Source organism: Amblyomma americanum, chromosome 9, assembly GCF_052857255.1.
Source record: "Amblyomma americanum isolate KBUSLIRL-KWMA chromosome 9, ASM5285725v1, whole genome shotgun sequence".
Taxonomy (NCBI): Eukaryota; Metazoa; Arthropoda; class Arachnida; order Ixodida; family Ixodidae; genus Amblyomma; species Amblyomma americanum.
Genome location: NC_135505.1, coordinates 119,654,546 through 119,676,689, shown reverse-complemented (window position 1 = coordinate 119,676,689; position 22,144 = coordinate 119,654,546). Strand labels below are relative to the sequence as shown.

Sequence of the window (22,144 nt, the reverse complement as noted above, 5' to 3'; positions counted from 1 at the left end):
TCTCCGCCAGTTCACTGCTTCTTGTTGTGTTAGTGAGTTGTGTGGCGGTGGGTACTTGAGCCTCTGTCCTCTGTAGCATTTAGCAGCTCCGCATATGAGGAAGGAGAATGGGAGTCAACAGCAGGGCACCTATGAGACATTCCTGCTGACGGCACAGATCGATTCAGTGGATGAAGTGGGGCTTGAGATTTCGTGTTGGCGGTTTGAAAGAGAAACGTGCGCGATGTAGGCGGGTTTCGCGCGGTCGATGGCAACGATTTTTTCTCGTCCATCGACGGACAGCTTCAAAGTTTTCTCGCCCCGCTGCAGGACGGGTTAAGGGCCATAGTAGGGAGGCGTGAGTGAATGCTTGATGACGTCTCTACGCACAGAGACATGGGTGGACGTTGCGAGGTCTTTGCTCACGAAGACTTGGTGAGTCGATAGGTGTGTGGGGTCGGGTTGCAGGGGCCTGGAGAGCAGGCGTAGTTTTTCAACGTAGGCAGGTGGCGAGATGTCCTTGTTGCGGGTCGAAACGAAGAACTCGCATGGCAAACGAACGGTAGTCCCGTAGACCATTTTGACCGCCATGCAGCGCGGATCTTCTTTAAAGGCTGATCGAAGGCCGAGGAGCACCAAAGGTAGGGAATCGGGCCAAGAGGTGCGAGTTTCGCGCGCTAGAAGAGCAGCCTTCAGCTGTTGGTGCAAGCGTTCAACCATGCTGTTTGCGGAGGTATGATACGGGGTGGTGTGAACATGGCGCACGCCAAGCAGAGATGTCAGGGCGCGAAACAAGGCACACTCAAATGGGCGGCCACGATCCGTCGTCACTACAGCGGGGCAGCCGAAACGGGAAATTCATCCAGTGACAAAAGTGGACGCCACTGTAGACGCCATGATATCGGGCAGCGGAAAGTCTTCGGGCCACCATGTGTGGTGGTCAACACACGTCAGTATGTATTGGAAACCTCGTGATGGAGGAAGAGGGCCAACGATGTCGACGTGTACACGGTCGAAACGAGAGTCGGGGGGCCGGAAAGGGTGGTCAGGTGACTGCGTGTGGCGCGTTGTTTTGACACGCTGATATTGCAAGCACTCACAAGTCCAGTGACGGACATCTCGGTTGAAGTTTGGCCAGACGAACCTTGCCGTCACGAGCCGCTGCGTAGCACGAATGCCCGGATGGCTTGCGTTGTGCAGCTGTTCGAAGACTTGGCGGCGGAACGCGGTGGGTACCAAAGGCCGTGGAGAACCACTGGAAATATCGCAACCGATGGTGTCCGAGCAGAACGACAGGGGCATTGGCGACAAGGTCACAGAGACAGGGTTGGCCTGGAGGGCTTGAAGCTCTCTGCCTAACGCCTGTGCGGCAGTCAGCGCTGCGAAGTCAGGCGCGCCTGATGTAAGAGCAGCGACACGGGAGAGCACATCGGCGGCACTGTTCTTGGTTCCTTCGATGTGTCGTATATCCACCGTAAATTCAGAAATAAATCTTAGCTGCCGTGTTTCTCGTGCAGTGTATGAGCTTTGATTCACACGAAAACCAACAGTTAAGGGCTTGTGGTCTGTAAGCACAAAAAAAAAAACGGCTCCTTCCAAGATGTGACGAAAGTGTCGAATGTCGAGATAGACAGCTAGCAACTCACGTCCGAAAGTACTGTAGCGCGTTTCTGCGGCTTGAGCTTCTGAGAGAAGAAACCCAGCGGGCACCAGCAGTTGTCCTGAAGCTGCTACAGGACGGCGCCTACAGCTGCACCAGAGGCGTCGGTGATTAGACGCAACGGGGCGTCCGCCAGCGGGTGCGTGAGCAGAGTAGCGCCGGCAAGGGTGTCCTCGGTGGCTTGGAAGGTGGTTTTTCTGCAGCTGACGTCCACTCGAGAGGAGTTTAAGGACAAAGCGGTCACTTTAAGAAATCGTTGAGAGGCAGCTTAATGCGGTCAATGCCGGGCAAGAAACGTCGGTGGAAGTACAGGAGGCTGAGGAACTCGCGAAGATTGCGAAGCGACTTGGGGCGAGGAAAATCGCGGATGGCGCGCACCTTGCTCTCTAAAGGGCGAATTCTCTGCTCTGTGACGTGATGGCCAAGGAACTTGACAGTGTTGACGCAAAAAAACACACTTGGCCGGATTGATGACGGGACCGTGCTCTTCGAGGCGTAAAAAGTGCAGGCGCAGCGGTTCAGCGTGTTCTGCTGATGAGGAACAGGGAACCAGCCGATCATCGAGATACGCGAACGCAAAACGCGGGCAACGAATGACCTCGTTGATGATGTGTTGGAATGTCTGAGCAGCGTTGCGCAGACCGAAGGGCATACGGACGTACTCGAAAAGGCCAAACGGTGTTACAATTGCAGTCTGAGGGACGTCTGGAGGCTCCACCGGGACCTCATGGTAGGTATTCACCAGTTCAATCTTTGGAAAATATGGTCATGCCACGCAGGTCGGCCGCAGAGTCGTGCGGGCGATGAGGGCGCGATTGTCGCCTAAGGGGCGCCAATCGCCGTGGTCACGTTTCGGCACAATATGCAGCGCGCAGGACCAACTGCTGGACGACGGCCGAATGATGCCCAATTGTAGCATATGGTCGAATTCACGGCGGGCAATGCCGAGGCGGTCGCCAGCAAGACGGCCCAGGACAGTGCGGGCGATGAGGGCGCGATTGTCGCCTAAGGGGCGCCAATCGCCGTGGTCACGTTTCGGCACAATATGCAGCGCGCCGGACCAACTGCTGGACGACGGCCGAATGATACCCAATTGTAGCATATGGTCGAATTCACGGCGGGCAATGCCGAGGCGGTCGCCAGCAAGACGGCTTGGTCGGCAGAACACTGGTTGGCCCGTAGTGACTATGTGGTGCGTAACGGTGTGACGGACGGGAAGCTCAAGGTTGCTGGGCCGCGCGATGGCAGGAAAATCGTCCAGAACCGCAGCAAAGGCGGCCGACGGCAGCTGCGGAGCGGCTTGGAGGATGGGGTGGCCACCGGGGCGAGGACGCCGTTCACAGACGAGTTGTGTGGTCCACCAGTCGACGAGATCGAAGGTCGACAGCCAGGCCAAAAGTGGCGAGAAAGTCCGCTCCGAGGAAGGAAAACCGCACATCCGCGATAATGAAAGTCAGTCAGAATGTGCGGCGTAAGCCCAAATCGAGGGTGACTGAGCGCTATCCGTAGGTAGTGATCTGGGAGGTGTTGGCCGCCTGCAAAGGCGCTACTTGCACAGCGCATTGCCGATCGAGGCGGGAGGCGGGCACGACGCTAACCTGTGCACCGGTGTCCACAAGGAAGCGACATCCCGAGATCCTGTCGGTGACGTATAGTAGGCGGCTGGATGTAGAGCCAGAATCACCGGCCGCCATCAGTGACTCGCCGGCGCGTTTCCCGACGATAGACAAGGCTGCCGGCACTGTCGGGCAGTGGCGCCGAACTTGCGGTGGTATCAGCAGAACCCGTCACGTGCTGGGCTCAATCGATGACTGGAACTGAAACTATGGCGCAACCGTTGGTGAGAGGAACGCTGGTAGCGACGAGGAATCGACGCTCGCAATGCGGCAACGGTGCTCGTGAGGTGGTCTATTTTAGCCTCGTGGCTTGACTGCCGGTCGACGGAGTGGACGACGCGGCGGAAGGAATTGTAGCCACAGAACACGGGCCAGAGTAGTCCGAGACACAATCAGCCAACTCCGCGAGCTTATCCAAGCTAACATCCCCTGCTGCAGCCAGGGCTACCACGAGGTCCTGAGGCAGGCGCTGAAGTAACAGCTCACGGAGTAGCGGCCTGTTGACGTCCTGTGGGCAGTCGCCGAGCAGCTGTCGCATGCGGTGGAGGAGCTGAGATGGTCGACGGTCGCCAAGGTCCTCAGTGCTAAGCAACGGCTCCAGGCGGGTGCGCTCCGAAATGATTTCCTGAGCCAGGACCGTAGCCTTGAAGTGATCATACGGGGAGGAAGGGTCGGGCGTGTTCAAAACGTCGTCAAACTCGTCCATTACCTCGGGGGAGAGAGTTGACATGACGTGGAGATACTTCACGCATTGTGAAGTGATGCGCCGAAAGTCGAACACAGCCTCCACTTGTGCGAACCATGCGGCAGGATTCCGAGGCCAAAATGACGGCAGCTGAACGTGGACGCTGACGATGTCCGCCGCAGTGGTTGTATGAGCCAGGACCTGGGGCCTGGGCGCCGGAACCATGGCGGCGTTATCGCGTCCATCACGTCCGGGTTCACCAAACTGTAGAGAGACAGAGGCTTAGTCCCCTACAGACGCGCTCCGTTAATACATTTACGTAGCATATGCGTAGAATACGCGTATACGTAACATAGCTTGGTTAGCCTTGGTTAATCTTGATTTCAAGTCTAGGTTAGTCTGGTTGTCTGGCTAGTTGTCACATGGTTCGTCACGCGGTTGGTAAGTAAGTTCTTTATTCCAAGCGTGTGTACATACTTGAGGGGGAGGGCAAAAGGCATATTAAGCCTGACGAGAGCCCCCCCCCTGCATGGTGCACGGGGCCGGCCACGTGCTTGTTCACGTGGTGTGGTTCGAGCATGGTAGGAATGCGAGCACGGCGAAACTGCGAGTTCATGGCCAATAGGGCTTTCGCACTAAAACTAAGAAGATATATATGTTACAAAGTGCGGCGGCTCTAACTGTGAAAAAAGGGCAATGTTGTGTGCGCTTGTGCAGCGCTACGCAGAGGTGCCGCACCTGTTTTCCGCACAAATCTATCATAACAGCTGCCGCGCGCGAAATGCGAGTTTGCACAGTATATAACCGTTCGCGGCATACGGGCCGCTAGAACGTTATTGCGTGGCAAATGAAAGCTGCTGACATGGGGCCTTCTTTCCATGTAATAATTGTATTGACCGTGATGTCCGTCCTGGCTACGAATTGGTTCTGCACCGCTGAAGACGAACTGGAGAAGCAGGCTCGCCTAACCCCCGTAAGAAAAGCCTTCGCTGCGAAATTTTCTGATACGAAAACAAGATAATGTTGTTCTAGCAAGTAATCGTATGTACTGAAAGTTTTATGAGACATAATCTGGAAGAGAGACTACACGTAGTTATCAGCGCATCTCTGAATAACTTCTCCCATGCACTAACTCTCATGCACGCGTGCTTTTTATCCCTGTGTCCAATCCCACTGTTTGACGTTGCGTTTTATTTAGTTTGGCACAAAGTGGAAAGTTCCTCCTGTTCATGCAAAGCTTGTTTTGTATTAATGCGGATTTTGTGTGCGAAGCGCTTACAGCGGCAGAAAGGAATGTCGATCGGAATTGGGAATCGACGCCACGTGACGCTTTCTTAATATCCAGACCTCATTTATAACGAAGTGTTGTGGTTTACACGAAAGCCCGTGGTTTCACCCGGTAGTCACCAGTTTTTTTTGTTTTCACCTTCAGTGTTGAAGTTCACTAAATGCCGGGATTCTCGATGCTCATTTTGTAGTGAGGATATATTTTATTATGCCCTGCTGCAAATAGCTTGGTTTCAGCGCAAAATTTGATGAGGTAATGAACGCAGCAGCAGGTTTGTTCAAAAGACAGGAATAGGCAATGCAAAACCACTAACTCTGCTCAAAGATCTACTTAATATACACTGTGTGTTCAGCCGAAGCCGAGCTTACACGATCTTGCCCTTGTTGGATAAGACGCTGGACCCTGATTATCACGCAGGGAATAGGTGCTTGCAACTTCAGGAGTAGGCGCAATAATCCTAGACAGATTGTCTCGGGAGTCTCTCGGGGATTCTCAAACAAAACTTTTTAGAACAGCATTTCAAACAGTAGCGCTAGCCCGCTGCATAATTGACGAGGGTTAAACTTTTGGTAGGCGATAGTTTTAATGACTGAAGTCTTAGAGCAGCCTTCAAGTGTAAAAACCTTTAAAAAAGTTTGAAAAAAATTACAGATATACTGCCAGTAAAAAACCCGCACAATCTTATCTATCATTGCTCCGAACGAAAGTAATTCGCTAAAAGAGGCCACTGAACTATTAATTTTTTGTATTTATTGCATTGAAAAATGAATCTTACATTCTTTTAACTTCTTCCAGATCATGAGGAGTGCAGATCTTTGAGCACTGCTGCACTTGCCTTTAACGCTTGTTATCCTTTATGCAGTCTAGTCGACACTTCTGTTTTTATTTCTTCTTGCGATGCTTGCGTCGCCTGAATTTGGATCTACCTTCACGACGCCGTTCAATACGAAAAAAATAAACACCTTAAACAATCACTATCCTGTCACATTATGCACCAAAAGTGCATGAAGGCTGTCAGGATTGTGCGATCAGCTCACTTTTGTTTACCAACAATTTTATTGGAAGGAATACCGATGCAAACAATATAGAGTTTATACCAATCAGTCAACACTTGTCTTTTTTGTCGCACTTCAACAAAGTGTGAACTGGTGGGCTACTTCGGCTACCCGTGTGAGATCAGCCACACAACAACTGAGGACGGCTACGTTCTGGAAATAGACAGGGTGCCCCATGGAAAAAATGGAACGACGCAGCAGAATGGAACAACCGGTCATCCCGTTCTACTTGTGCCGGCATTGGCGAGCGCCTCGGACGTCTGGTTCCTCAACCACCCTTCGCAGACCCCAGGCAAGCGCATACGCTTTACTTCTCCGTGCTAACAGCTGCAAAAATGCATGAGAAGTTCGGCCCATATATAACAAGCTTCAAGAAAGTGGCGCATCATTAGGTCACATCGAGAAGACGTTTGTCTGAATTCTATTGATTGCGAAGAAGTAGTTAGAAACGAACTCACTGAAAGAAAGCGGTTGTTTTCTGTGAATACAGACTGAGTGGTCTTTGTTTTTCGCGGCGGCAAAAGATCGTTCAACTTTTCCGCACTTTAGTTAAATTGAGATAGGCATTGAATAAACTACCCCATGTAGTCTTTAATACGTACATCGCATTGTTTCACACGATTGAATTTTTTCTGCAATATCGGGAGGAGGATACTTCTTTGGTTATTTTTGCATAAACGTAGCGGGGTCCTCCTGCTCTGTGCAATCCTGGAAATGTACAATTTCTCTGTGCAACGGCAAGTGTCGCGACTTTTGTTTTTGTTGCAGTGCTGATTTATTTTCACTTTAGACTGTGATGTAACAATGTGATTATGTTTTTCGGTGAATTCAAGCCCCTAAATACGCTTTGAGGCTAGGGTACTTTAAAGGACGTCGATGAAAAATTGTAAAACATATTGATTATTCTCGGATGAGTTAGTTTCTTGAGATGCGGGACCGATGGAGGAGCGGTGAAGCCAGTCTGAAGGCTGTCTGTTGGAGCAGAGACATCCGTGAAGTGATATAAATGCTCCTTAGATACACTCCCCTGTGTTTTTTCACAATCACCCTCGGTGAGCAAAGGAGCCATCCTGACAACCTGCGAGGACAAGAACATAGAAAGATCGTACTGCAGCTACAAGGTAACAGACTGGATTCCATGGGCAGGAAAGCGTAGCAGGCGGAGGCAGAAAGGTATGTGGACGGATGCGATTAAGAAGTTTGCGAGGATATGGTGGCCGCAGCTTGTACAAGACAGGGTTAATTGAAGGCATACGGGAGAGGCTTTTGTCCTGCAGTGGGCGTAGTCGGACTGACGATGATGTATACGGCTTGAGGCGTTGGCCATGAGCAGTATCGTGGTCGTGGCAACGCTGATCAGGACATGACGTGACTGGTTCGACAGCGAAGTTGACAAGAGATATGCGCTCCATGACACGTGCGTCCCCTGTGTTTATTATAAACAGGTGGCGTGTTACATGGCATTCAGTGTGATACAACAGTGCCGCAAACAAAGTGTGCAGGGTGTTATGGTCAATAGAGGACTTCTGGCGCCACTTGTTTTCAGTGATTAGTCAGCGAGATTTGGCTGAAATCTTCTACGCGTTGGGCACTTCGAAAAGCAGTTGCAAACTCTGATGCGTCATATCGGTCGGGGACAACTTTATCAGTCGTATCATGGGGCTTACGACAAGAACACAGAAAGGAGAGAAGCCTGCAGTGGGGTCTGTAGCTGTATTTTAAGCGTAAGTCACAAAGCAAAGTACAAGAATATAATTAATAAATACAAAAACAACGCATATGAAAGGGAGTGTCCCTGAATAAGAGTACGATAACTGAGCCGTTGTTAGTCTGCGCTTATAGGTTTTGCAGTTTCAAGGAATTAAGACTAATTTGGAAACCATTGTTTTTACGAAGTCACATAAGACGTGCCTTCTGTAAATGAGTAGTTCCCGATACAAACCGTGGTAGTGCCCGAAATAAACCAAAAAGAAGGGCTCCACGTCACGTGGTGTAGTGGCCAGGTGAACTGTTGCTTTGCGTTCCTATGAGATGAACGGTGTAGAACGATGCTCGCGTACAATGATGCCAGCGTAGAACGATGCTGCTTTTTGAGTTCGCAAAAGGTGAGGGATTATAACCAATCATTTCCGGCGAACTGACTGGTAGTTGCGTGGTAACACTAAACATGATGCTCGCGATTCGTGAAATGGGAAGGTAGGCGCCGCAGTGCACGTGAAGGGCAAACAGGTGCTGGGTCGCAGAGCAAATCGAGCCGAGAAGTGATTCATTGGCGCTTATGTGGCGCCGAAGGACCACATGTAGTCAACGGGGAGCAATGGCGGGGCAGTACTGAGTGTAGAGAGGCTCATTATCGTACCTTGAACCGAACAACGGAAATGAAAATTGACGTCATGATGTTTCCGGCCGTTGTGATCACGTAACTTATGCAATAATCCTGAAGCGAAGAGCCCACGCGGTGATGCGGCCAGATTGGCCTGTGAGAGTGGACGTCCGACTAACCGCGAGGTAAGCTGTCACAATGTCAAACGTCGGTCATAAACGTAAGGTTTATCATCGCCTGCGCCTAGACGATGCTAAACACTCTTTTTCAGAGACAGCGTATTATAACTGGGTCTTCGTGAATAAGTGACGCCCATGGCCAACAACCTGTTATCAAATTCAGAGGCTCCTTCACGCCAGAATGGCAGAGTGTGGACGGGTGTCGAGGTGACAGCGCATGGTATATGAGGTATCGAAGACTGGCGACCATAGACAAAAATCTGCATTGTGGCCTAGTAGCTGTACCAAAAGGGTAATAATTGAAGCTCAGTTGAGAATGAACTGGTGAAAATAGAGAGCATGGTCCTTGCAAGCTGCGGTAACCTTGAATGGAGGCGCAGGTTTCGTGAAGGCCAACACAGCACGAAGCTTTCTGGGGTCTGGATAGACGACCTCCTTGGAAATACTTGTATGTGGGCCTAAACTGGCTAGTTGACGTCCGCCAAAGCGACATTTTTATAAATAGAGCTAGAAGGCGGCGTCGGAGAGGCATGTCAAGATAATCTTCAAGCGGTCCAGATGGGCCTTGAAGTCCAGGAAAAAGACGATTTAGTTGCCTGTGTAGCAGACACTCGTATTTCACAACAGGCCAAGCAAAATGTTACACTCATGCAACCTGGCAGATGTCACATGACGATCAGCCCTTCCATTGGAACCTGCGAGTACGCAGACAGCGGAATGAGCGAATAAAGCAGTTCGGCGGCATGTGAGCAATTCATAGCCTCAACAGTACGTGGGCGAGGGTATGCGCCCTTGCGCATGTCATAAAAGGGCAGCGGGAATTCACGCAGAATTATACGGAGCCATCTTTCTGCTTCACAAGCCGAACAGTCGAGACCACGGGGTGTGTCTTAATAAGAATGCAGTTTATAAGCAGGTTCTTCGTTACCGGGTTTAATTTTTTTTTGAATTCGACGGCAAATTGATTGATACTTTTCGAGGTCAAGTGGGGATACAAATCGGTTTAATAAATAATTTCTTAATTCGGGTTTTTAGGTTACTTTTTCAGCACAAGAGTGTTTATTATAAAAGTTCACTTTTCTGGTAGACATAAGCCGCTCCATTTTTTAGCTCCTTCCTTTAGAAGCATCTAAATCGTGGGTTCCACCAAACGGTATTTGCAAATTAATTTTTCTCCTAGTGTGCTACAAGAATTTCTTCGCTAATGCTACGAATTTACTACGGAGTGCCTCTCCGTCTGAGGAGAGCTGGCCTCCGTTATCTGTACAGTGCGAAAATATTTATCTTCCCAGGAACCATTTAAACATGCAAGGTCCTTTAATCAGAGAATAATTATCATATATAGAGTCTTGACGCTTATAAGACGGCTCGCCAGCAGCTGTGTTTTGGCCACTCGCTTCTAAATCGCCCTGATAATATTAATCCTCAGATTATTCTTTCTGCAGGAAAAAAAAGCTTTCAAAGAGGATTAAGAGCCCCTGTTGACCTAAGACACCCTTCCGTAATAAGCACTAGATCTCCGCAATATTTTTCTTGCGATGTCTTCAGGTTTGTTAACTGGAAAACCAATATCGTTCATAGTAGGATACAGCTCAAGGACTAAGTGGCAAATGGCCCTCAGAAAAATCCCTCCAGGTATAGCGCCGAAAGATTCTCATGACATTGTTTTTAATGGCTTTGAGCCTGCTAGCACGAAATAGCAGTCTATAGAAAATGAAACGGGATCCAAGACGGTTTAGTAGGATTAACTCCGCCGTCATGTAAATCGGTCGACCCTATTGGCTGGAAGGCCTCCTTTCAGCATTATATGTCGCCTAGGTCTTGAGTTGGAGCCCACTATAGAAGGCTCATTCCCGGGCAGAAATTGGACCTAACCAGATTTTTAAGAGATATGTTTTTTATGAAGCAACTGGCCGTGGTGTTCCCAGGTACTTATAAGTTGATACGCACTATGGAGCGTTTATCACGAAACGAAATCTAGGACGCCCTTGATTTTCTACTTCATAAAGCGGGACACGGAGGCGAAAACGTGTTTGAGCACAGGACGGGCATCAACACCTGCATTGTGCACTGCTGCAACAGTTCTTCATATGCTGGACAGCCTTTTGAGGATAATAAGGACACAGAGCACTATAACCTTGTTTTGCATAGGTAGATATCGGTTTCTACGCCCATAGAGTGGCAACTTTTTTTTCACCGACAGTTCTCTCAGGAACTTCTAAAAGAGAGCCCTCTTCCTAAAAAAAAGCAAGAAAGAAAAATGCTCGCGTGTTTGAGGTTTCTCGCACACTAAATATTTAATTTCCCAAGGAGCAAAAACCCTCCTTCATGAAGCCACGTTTCATCCGTTTACACCCAGGAATAAAGAGCCAACACAGTGATGAGGCACCCTGCTGTTCGACTTTGTGGCACTATGTTGTCATCATCATAAGCCTGACTACGCCCACTGCACGGCAAAGGTCTCTGCCGTGTATATCCAAATGACCCTGCCCTTTGCCAGCTGCGGCCGCCGTATCCCCGCAAACTTCTTTTGTCTCATCCGCCCACCCAACTTTCTGCTGGCACCTGCTACGCTTGCCTTCTCTTGGAATACAGTTCTTTACCCTTAAGGACAAGCGGTTTTCTTGCCTTCGCATTACATGCCCTGACCAAGCCTATTTATTCTTGTTCGACAAGGATGTGATTAACCCGCATTTGTTTCCTCACCCACTGTGCCCGCTTCCGGTCACTTTGTTATATCTGTCATTGTTATTTCCGAAGCTCGCTGCATTGTCCTTAACTTGAGCTCGACCCTTTTCGTTAGCCTCCACATTTCAGCCCCATAGGTGAGTACCGGTGAGATACAGGTTTTGTGTACTCTTCTCGTTAGGGAATATTGGTAAACTACCATTCATGATCGGAGAGAATCATCATTATGCGCTCCACCCCATTGCTATCCTTTTAGTTATTTCTGTTTCATGATCGGGATCAGCGGTCACTACCTGCAATAAATAGACATATTCCCTTACGACTTCCAGCACCTCGCCCCTGCTATTCCCTTGCGAGAATTTGATCGATACTACGGTTTTCTGCATTTTAATTTATATACCCACGGTTCTGCTCTGCCTGTATAACTCATTCATAATGTTTTGCAGTTCATATCCTGAGGGCGATAGCAAGGGCATGTCATCAGGGAATCGCATGTTACTTAGGAATTGTCCATTTACTCTTATGCCCTGCGGTTACCAATCTAGGCCTCCAAATACCTCCTCTAAACGGGCGGTGAATAGCATTGGCGAGATCATGTCTCTCTGCCTGACAACCTTTCTTATTTGAATTTTATAGCTGACTTTATGGAGGACTATGGTAGCTGTGCAGTCGTTATAGGTATCTCAGTGTTTTCTCTAGCGACTCTTCTAAACCTTGATTCCGCAGTGCCCGCGTGGCAGCTGACGTTTCGACTGAGTGAAATTCTTTCTCGTAATCAATGAAGGCTTCATATAGGGGTGAGCTATATCTGCGCTTTTCTCTATAAAATGATTGATAGTGTGAGTATGGTCTGTTGTCGAGTATCCTTTACGAAGCCCTGATTGATCATTTGGCTGACTGAAGTCTAATGGTGTCCTGACACTATTAGGATTTAGCGATTGCCTTAGTAAATAGTTTGTAGGCAACGGATAGTAAGCTGATCGGTCCGTAATTTTTGAAGTGTTTGGCAACTCCTTTGGTGAATTATTATAATATTACCGTTCTTTGAAAGCTCCTGGTATGCTGGAGGTCGTAAGACATTAGGTATTTAGGGGGGCTAGTTTTCTAGCACAGTGCGCCCTCCGTCCTTCAACATATCTGCTGTTACCTGATCCTGTGTGTCGTAAAGGTCTTTAAACGTCGCATAAGACATCCCAACAGCAGAACTGGTTTTCAGGGGCTTATGCATTTCTGCCCGTGTCCTGTTGCTGAAGCTACTGGCCGAAGACCAGCTGGCTGGAGTTGAGTTTGTCGGTGGCAAGCATGCCACGCCGTAATAACATGGCGTTGGTCTGAAAATGCTCTGAATTATGTGCAACGTCGTGTGGAGATACTCGGCGGAATGCCGTATATCAGCCCAACCGTCTACCGGGCCGTCAAGAATGTTATCGAACGTTCAAGAAGTGCCGTGGTCGATCAGATACACCGATATTAATATGCTGCAGTGGGAGATCACCACTCTATTCTCCAGCCACCCCAGTGGCTAAGTGGTTGTGGTGCTCAGCTGCTGATCCGAAAGACGCGGGTTCGATTCCCGCCGAGGGCGGTCACGCGAAATGCTAGAGGCCTGTGTGCATACTGTGGTGTCAGTGCGCGTTAGTGAACTCCAGGAAGTCCAATTCCAGAGTCCCTCCACACGGCGCCTCTCATAGCCTGAGTCCGTTTGGAATGTAAAGCGTATTAAAATAAAATAAAATCAGTCTATTTTTCGGCAACTCTCTACCTACAAGCTTCATCTCTTTCCTTCATCACCATTTGCTGTTGCACATAGCGCTAACGTTGGAGCCGTTTCTCTACCAAACAAAGCGCAAACTTTAAGGTACGTAACAGCTCTCAGATTGTATAAGTCAAAAATATAACATGAACTGGTGGTCGAGTAGTTCAGACACGGTTCTTTTACACCAGCGTAGCAGCTCGAAGCCAAACAAAGGATTTGTCTCTTCCTGTATTTTGTACTTTCCTTCCTTGGCTTCGAGCCGTTCCGCTGGCTTACACGAACCAAGTCGAACAAAACCCGCACCCCTCACTTTTAGTGCTTGAGGAAAACTGAAAGTTCCCAGCATGTTGCGTAGTCCTAAAACACTTGCAGACACTGAAAAAATGCTTATCCATTACAACTAGCATATTTCCCGCATTTTCAAACTCCATCCGCCGCTTAAACGACTCGGCCCGCAGCTGCAGTCTGGATAATTGCATTCGGCTGTTTCAGCACGTCATGCATTTTTTAGCCGAACTTTGTGAGGCTTCGATGTCAATCATATATCGCTCTTGCTGACTGGAAACATGCACGCCTTATGTAGTTATTGTTTTAAAAGCACGAACCATATCCTTTGCAGGATTCCTGTTTGCCGACGCTGGCTTGGACGTCTGGGCCATGAGCACCAGAGAGGCGGACCGGTACACGAGCCACACAAGATTATCCAAAAACGACCCTGAGTATTCTAAGTGGAGGTAAGACACGCACATTGTTCTAAGTGCAATTTTCCACGTGGAGCGGCTTAGACACCTGTTGTGACACTCTAGGGACGCCCTTCTTATAGCGTTGCGATGCTATTAGGTCCAGTTCTATGCAAACTAAGGCGAACAATGCTTGGTAAGCTAGGCGAACCCGAAGCCAGATTAAACGATTAACTGCAATATTTTTGTCAGACCGGTGCCAGGTAGAAAAAAATCGCAAATAAAATTAACCTGGAATGGGGTTCGAAGCAGCAGCCGAGCCAACTGACGAGATGCATTTCCCTACACCTTTGACCACTCGTACATCAGCGCAGCGTCTAGTGCCTAGGGCTCTAAATGATAACCTCTCACAGAATGTGTGAAAAATTGTCGCGATCGTTATTGGTCATTCGTTCATTCTGCTCCACTAATGTATGCCAATGACATTAAAGAACAGTAGAGGGTCTGAATGCGTTAGCAACCACACGATCATTATATCCAGGACTGAAACACTGCAGTTCTATTATCCGAAGTGGAGCATTTAGGTGCGCTGTATCAGAAGTGAAAACTCTGAATTCTTTACGTGCCCCGCCGCGGTGGCTCAGTGGTTAGGGCGCTCGACTACTGATCCGGAGTTCCCGGGTTCGAACCCGACCGCGGCGGCTGCGTTTTTATGGAGGAAAAACGCTAAGGCGCCCGTGTGCTGTGCGATGTCAGTGCACGTTAAAGATCCCCAGGTGGTAGAAACACGTTAAAGATCCCCAGGTGGTAGAAATTATTCCGGAGCCCTCCACTACGGACCTATTTGTTCCTCTCTTCTTTCACTCCCTCCTTTATCCCTTCCCTTAAGGCGCGGTTCAGGTGTCCAACGATATATGAGACAGATACTGCGCCATTTCCTTTCCACCAAAAACCAATTATTATTATTCTTTACGTCCGAGGTCTAGACACGAAACCTCTAAAACTACCCAAGAACACTAACAAAGTATCCGAGTGGCAGACTAAGGTCCGTCATATTCGACAGTTCTTTATATCCAAGGTTATCCAAGGCTTATATCCAAGCGTATCCAAGATTAAAGTTCATTGTATTCGAGGTGGCATGCTCGGGCTGTTATATTCGAGTTTAACACATGTAAGGTAGTCATAGTGGAGGTGGCATAATGAGGTTCGTTACTTGCGCGGTAGTATAGTAAGTTCGTATAGGTAGCATGCTAAGCCCGTTCGTAGACAAAGAGGCACGTTGCCACCTACCACACGATACTTAGTAAGGCCGCTCTCCATCTCCGATTGCGAATACCATTCTAATGGGAAGAATTAATAAAGGTGGCGTATTATTGAGTCTCCATAGCCAGGTAATGCTGCCACAGAGACCATATGATCTGCCCAGCTCGAAGAACACAACCGGGGTAAGGCGGAGACGCGTTCAGCAGTCGAAATACTAATTCAATTGGCGAATGCGTATTCTGCCACCTATATCTTTTGTAAAAAGCTGCATCCTTCCTGCAATACATTTCACGCTAACATCTGTTCTCAACAATGAGATAGACTGTCAGCTTTGGTTTGTGCCCTGAAGCTCATTATAAGAGGGCCGTAGAAAAGAGATGTGACGTGTGTCGCCAGGAAACATTTCTCAATAAGGCGGGGCCAGACAGGTCAAAAGTAGACCGAACCATGGTCCCTTACCTCGCTTTGCTGGCCAGGAATGTAGGATGTTTCTCAAGGCAGGAGAGAAGGGGTAATTATCGAAGCAAGATAGTTAATTGACTTAAGAGGAGGGGGATTGGCAGAGAGAACGGGTGAAGCTGGGGTGCTCTGCTGGATGGATTATGCCCGACGCCATTACTGCCACCAGGAATGTTGGAAGAGTAGAGAACAATAATATCTAGAGGACTGAAGGTGTCCTGATCGGCATCATGTCTGCTGATGGAGCAAAACGTACTCTTTCATATGGCGTAGAATGTCTGATACGCAGAACAGGGTGTCGCACTTGTGCAATTTCATCTGAGGGTGTGAATATATAAAACAGGGGAAGAAAACCGGTGTTAGGATTATTCATAGCGGTAGCGAGTTGGACGGAAGAATAGAGCTATGGCCGCGGAATGGACTGGCGCCGCATTTTTAATGCTCAGTTCTAATTGACAACGGGTGTTCTATACGATTCCGAGAGTGATGTTTTAGGAGGACACGTGTTCTTATTTAGGTTGTAGTGGTGGTGTGAGTGCACACGCGAGATTAGCATTAAAGTGGTTTGCGGGGATTGCTGAGCCTGAGTCAGTGATTTAAATCATTGCGTCTTTACCATTGCTTCATAATGCCAGTTTCATAATGCCAGAGTGATCGCAACACTGATCGCCGTTCAGTTCGGAAGCCCTCAGGGTACAAGATGCCAGAGGCGTCGTCAAGGGGGCGCTCAGCCTCCTTAGGTCGTCCGGGTGTGTCTCACAGTCGGCCCAAAAACGACGCTAAAAGGACCTTACCTGTGCGGGTCTGTCGAAGGCGAATTAATTGGGAAGCAAGTTTTGGTGGCCTCCAGACGTAGAGCAAGGCAATGGGATTCTTCTAAGGCCTTGCTACAAGAAATCTGTCGTGGAAGCCCCAGCGCTCTTTTTAGGCCTCTTATGATCTCAAGGTGCTTAGAATGGCTGTCTGAAGGTGAAAGAAAAGGCAGTAGATAAATAATTCTTCTGGTCTGAATAGCTGAACGCAGATGTAAAATTTTTTAAAGACCACTGCTCCACGTCGCACGTATCAGTTGTTTCAGTATTCTAGCCCTGACAGTGAGAAGAAAACATCGGTGTCTACCGCTCTCCTTCACATCGGACGCGAGTCTAGAATGACACACAGGAACCTCGCGAGGCATGCCTGACATAACTGGGCTCCTAGCATTCGTGGGTATTTGCGTGTGCAGCGACGTCTTTCGCCCGGGAACGCCACAAAGCAGTGATTCCCTGCTTACAGGGAGAGGTCTAAAATGGGTAAAAGGGTCTGTATTGCAAAAACAGCCCGTTGTGCTATCACCGCTAAATGCTCCTGATAGTAACCGAACAACCAGATGCAGTTGCCGTAAGCGTAAATGGACATTCGCAGTGATGTACGGCCACGTAGTAGGGCGTGCGGCAGACCTGCCGTAGCAATGTGAAACAAAAGCGTCGAAAGCGCGCTTCCCTGCGGTACTCCTCAAGACAGTGTCTTTATGGTGTAAGTGCATCCACAATTCAGGCTTGCATCCTACGGTCGCAGATAAATTTTTTGAATTAAGCGTAGATGCGCCCTGTCGTCTGCATAAGATGCTTCAAAAATTATTTTTTTCAGCACTGCATTGTGAGATTCTTGGACACGAATTTAAAATATTTACTGCTGGCTCTAGTGCACGAGAGTTCGCATGTTAATCGTAATGAGTTTGCCTACAGCTTTGACGAGATCGGACGCTACGACCTGGCTGCGTGCATCGACCACGTTCTCAACGTCACCGGTGCCCCGAAGCTCATTCTCTTCAGCTACTCCCAGGGAGTGGCAGCCACTCTAGTGCTGCTCTCCACCCGACCGGAGTACAACGACAAGGTAGGTTGGTGTAAATGGAGATCGTTCCATTTAATTTGAAATATACTGACTAAATATTTTGATTGCACAAAAGATTCTTCTTCATCGCTTGAAACACATTGATGGTCGCGAACTGAATCATATGAATCAATGTTATTAGCAATAGGAAAGGCCTGCTTGGGAGCCTTTAATTTCTCCCTGCGTTCTTAGTGTGAATAGCGCCACTTAACCGCCTCCCCTTTCCAGAATGAACCACTGTCATCCTTACTCCTTTAATCAGATGGAGGATGCACAGTCTTGCAGTTTTGGTAGCGCGGGCTCCTTGTTGCCGGATTGTTTTAGCATGCTCAAGGTAAACTACGTAAACGTTTGTTTCCAGAAAGCAGCGCGCTTCTCGAGACTATGCCATAAAGCATTATTAGATATATGTGTAGACTTGATTCTGCAGCCTTTAATACGCCTCCTGAGGTCTTTCATTCGGAAACGAGTTTGGTTTTTAGAAGAGTTAGATGTTGGGCTAGTTGGATTTGTGACAAATTATACATATTTTTAGCGCAACCACGACAGGGACACAGAGAACAGAGACAAACACGAGCGCCATCTTGCAACTGATTTATTGAGGGAACCACGACGGCATATATAAAACCACAGGCCGGCGCAGGCGCAGCCTCACTAGGCGAGATAGGAAATTGACTTCAGCGTTATACAAGGCAACTGAAGTGTCACTCATGCAATCTGATCCAGATTTCCTTACCAAAAATGCCTCCAAAATGCCTCAGTTGCAAGATAGCGCTCGTGTTTGTATATGTTCTCTGTGTCCCTGTCGTGGTTGGGCTAAAAATATGTATAATTTGGTTTTTAGATGCTCGTCAATCCCACTTTGTTGATGCCACCTTAATAAAAGTAGGTTAAGCTGACGTTTGCTGAATTGGCTACCCTTTGCGGTGTGTTTGTTTGTTCTTCAAAAGTGCCGGCACGCCGCTTTATTGCCTTGTTTGCGATGCAAGACGTGTCTCGATTTATCCCGATTGATCGCGTCCAGACAGAGCTGACTCCACGTTGTTCCAGAATGTTCTATTAACTTTGCACGCTTTATCTCGAAAGTTCGCTATCAGCTTTAAATTGAGCACGGCCGACAGCGGCGGGCCATTCGGTTCGACGACCACCGAGCATGCTTGCTGCTACGCCACCGCCGAGCGATTCAGTCCATTGTGGGCGCAAGTCAGCCCCAATAAAACGTTTTCTTTCAGAAGAACTTTAGTCCATCTTCATCCCGCCTGACTGCCGTCATCACTACGTGACAATATTGAAAGAAAAGAGAAAACGAATAATGGCGGTTTGCCGTGCTTTGTCACTAATTTTTATTGTATGCCCTAGCCGCTTCTTGATCATTAGCAGCTTCGAGTGGAAACGGAAGGGCTTAGAAATAGACAGAAAACTGTTCTCTGAACCGAGCATGCTCTGGAGCTTCATTGTGCCTCAGGAGCACTACGCTAACACAGCGCGTTGATAGTTTGAAACGTTTTGTTAAGAACCAGGGCAAATTTCTTGCACCTGCAGGTTGACCTTGTCGTTGGATACGGTCCAGTAGCAAACATCAGCCATTTGGGACCTCCGTTGTCGCTGCTGATACCATTCACACCGTTGATTGCTGTGAGTAACCACTTTTTTCGTGACACGCACCCCGCGTATTCCCGAAGGCTGTGGAGGGAGGAGGCGCTAAACTAAACCAAACAAGGGAGTTTTTGTTTTTGGCGCTAATTTGAACCATAAACTGCGAACAAGCTTTAAATCAAGTCTGATCGCACACACCTTACACTAGGGCCATTTTAGTATATATTCGTTTCAAAGTACAACATTTGGGAAGAACGGCGCTAGAATAAACCTAAACACATTCTCAAACATCGTACCTAACTTTGAGTAGTTAATTACTTAAATTCACTTAATTATATGCACTCGGTTATACGAGATAACATATAATTATTTCAATTATATGGAATTATGAGCTGAACTAATCAATATTTTAAGAACTTCTTGTGGTGCACACCTCAAAAGAATTTAATATCACATGCGTGTATATCTCTTGCTCCTTCGAAAACATGCAGGCATGATTTCTGTAGATTGCTTGATTAATTAGAAAAAACAAAACAATAAGCGTTCAATACCCAGCAATACTGAACAAAAGCATTTTTGAGAGGGAAACCGTTCATGATCGCAGTTTTGCCATATATTGTAAGATTTCACTATAAAAATCAATATATCCGCAGATCACCCGACGCCAGTCTTGTATTTCTTTTCTATTCACGGTTTTGCTATCGTCAAAATAGTCCCTACTGGTTTTTTTTTTGGCAGTGTTGACTGTACGATGCGATCGATGGAAACAATTTAAAAGAAAGATTTGGCTACATATCACAAAAATAGAGCAGTACCTTCAATATTTCCACAACATCGTCGTACAGTTCTCCAGTTTAAAAATTTTTTGCCCTAGAATGCTGGACATGCCTTCCGTGGGCGAGGGCGGAGTGTCCCAGAGTGTGTTTGCAGTCGCTTCTGTAGCTCATGCTATTACCGCGTCCAGGAAACAGATTAGGTGTTCTTATTGAACAGAACATTGAACGTTTTAAAAATTATTGTCGGCCTAATCAAGGTTAATATTACGCTATCCGTTGAAGCATGACTAGCCTTAAGGTTTTGAAAAAGGAGGAAAATAAATTCTGTCGGCTAATTTTTCGACCACGCAAGACGGCACACAGCCAAAAAGCATTATAGCACGCAGAAAACACTAAATGTGAAATTCAGCGTGCCTGTGAACGGATTTATACGGGTCAAATTTTTCATTCTCTTGCTAATAATTAGAATGAATTACATGTTCCGTTCGCACGAACGCGTCCGCCGCCGTCCATGGCGCGGAATTCTGATCATGCAGCCCACTGTTGCACGTCACAACTTCTGAAGCGAACTTGTATAGTCATGAATGATCAAACGTAAAGTATTATGACCTTTTAGAGTCATGACTCGCAGTCACGCATCTGCAGCGTATTTTGAAAGTAACAGAATATAAGGTGCATAAAAGTAGTACAAAGTATGCGTAGCAATCACCCATAGTCACGGTAGTGACTGCTGACTCATAATCTTTCTGCAACGTTGTATGACGAAGCTCTTAATAAGTAACGTATTGTAAGTTGTATAAAATTGGTGAAAGTACGTATAATAATGCCTCCTAGTCATCGTCATGACTCAGAGTCATTCAGAAACATAGCATGACTGAGCAGAACAATGTTTCCGCTATCTCATACGTAAGCGGTCTTAAGTTTCTCTGCTGATTTTTATTCTCGCGTAGAATGACAGGATTGTGTTTTTGTTAGCAGCCGTGTTACTTAAATGAAATATAGTAGACCGACTTTATGTTCGGCTGACTGAACAAGAGCTATTATACGAGGGATGTTCCGAAAATAAGTTTCGCATTTATTTTCACATTCAAACTTCATTGCTAAAAAGTACACCATTGCATCATGGAGTATACACCATGCACAATTTTTCGACATAATCGTCACCGACATTGAGACATTTGTCGTAGCGTGCAATCAGCTTGAAGAAACCACTCTGGTAAAACTCGGTGTCTTGCAATGCAAGGAACTGTCGCACAGCTTGTTCCACTTCAGCATTGTTTTGGAAGTGGCGTCCCGAGAGGGTTGCTTTAAATGCAGTGAACAAGTGAAAGACCGGTGGGGCAAGATCGGGGCTGTAGGTCGGGTGATCCAATCTGCCCCATGCGAAGTGACAAATATGATCTTGTGTGAGCCTTGCTGCGTGAGGTTTTGCGTTGTCTTCCAAGAGCACAACACCTTCAGTCAACAGAGGTGGTCTCTTTCGTCGAATGGCGGACCCGAGTTGGTGAATGTGTCGCTGTAGCGGGCCGCACTGTTGGTCCCTTTATGGAGGAAGTCGAGGAGAATCACACCTTTAGTGTCTCACAACACCATTGCGATAACCCTTCCTGCGTAGGGTGACACTTTGAATTTTTGCTGACTGGCGAACAGGGATGCTTCCACGTCTTTGAGGCGGCTTTGGTTTCTGGGGTAAAGTTTTGCAGCCATGTCTGCACTACTTCTGATTCTGAACAGGAGCTCATTTCCCTCTGGCACGTACAGCATCAAGTGATCGAGGTAGGTTCTCGTTCTTGCAGTATTGTGATCCGCGATCAGGTTTCTCGGCAGCCATCTTGCAGACACTTTTCGGTAACTCAACACAGCATGCAGCAAGTGATGGGCCTGAGCACGACCGATACGCAGTGTGGACGCAGCGTCTGACACCGCTATGCACCTGTCCGCTAACACCGTGTAGAGTACTCTAGCAATGTTGTTTTCATTCGTGCATGTGAAGGGACGCCCACTTAGACCTTCATTCTCCACACTCTGACTTCCATCACTGAACATGCAGCAACACCAACGAACCATTCGATGAGACATACCTTTTCGCCATACATGACCCGTAGGTGTTCGTGTATGATGGGCACACTAGTCCCACGTGCCCATTCATACCTCATAACAGCACGCACTTCGATTGGTGATCACGTTGCCAGCGCATGTCTGTCTGGTAAGGTGATTTGTACTCGAATAATCTCGGGCGTGCCGGTCTGCTGCTACTCTGTGTTCG

The 22,144-nt window shown here is 47.8% G+C and overlaps 2 protein-coding genes across 2 annotated transcripts in view; one reads left to right on the top strand and one right to left on the bottom strand.

The window, feature by feature from the left end:
- Nucleotides 1-3,547: 3,547 nt before the first annotated feature.
- On the bottom strand, nucleotides 3,548-4,165 carry LOC144103623 (uncharacterized). Its single transcript, XM_077636291.1, has one exon. The coding sequence runs from the start codon at nucleotides 4,163-4,165 to the stop codon at nucleotides 3,548-3,550; it is 618 nt and encodes a 205-aa protein (XP_077492417.1).
- A 676-nt stretch (nucleotides 4,166-4,841) lies between these two features.
- LOC144103622 (lipase lipl-1-like) overlaps nucleotides 4,842-22,144 on the top strand; it is a 36,950-nt gene continuing 19,647 nt past the window's right edge. Inside the window, exons 1-5 of the mRNA XM_077636290.1 lie at nucleotides 4,842-4,913; nucleotides 6,368-6,575; nucleotides 13,849-13,963; nucleotides 17,359-17,509; nucleotides 19,049-19,141. Of these exons, the coding sequence (XP_077492416.1) occupies nucleotides 4,842-4,913; nucleotides 6,368-6,575; nucleotides 13,849-13,963; nucleotides 17,359-17,509; nucleotides 19,049-19,141 (639 nt within the window). The remainder of the gene's footprint in view (nucleotides 4,914-6,367; nucleotides 6,576-13,848; nucleotides 13,964-17,358; nucleotides 17,510-19,048; nucleotides 19,142-22,144) is intronic.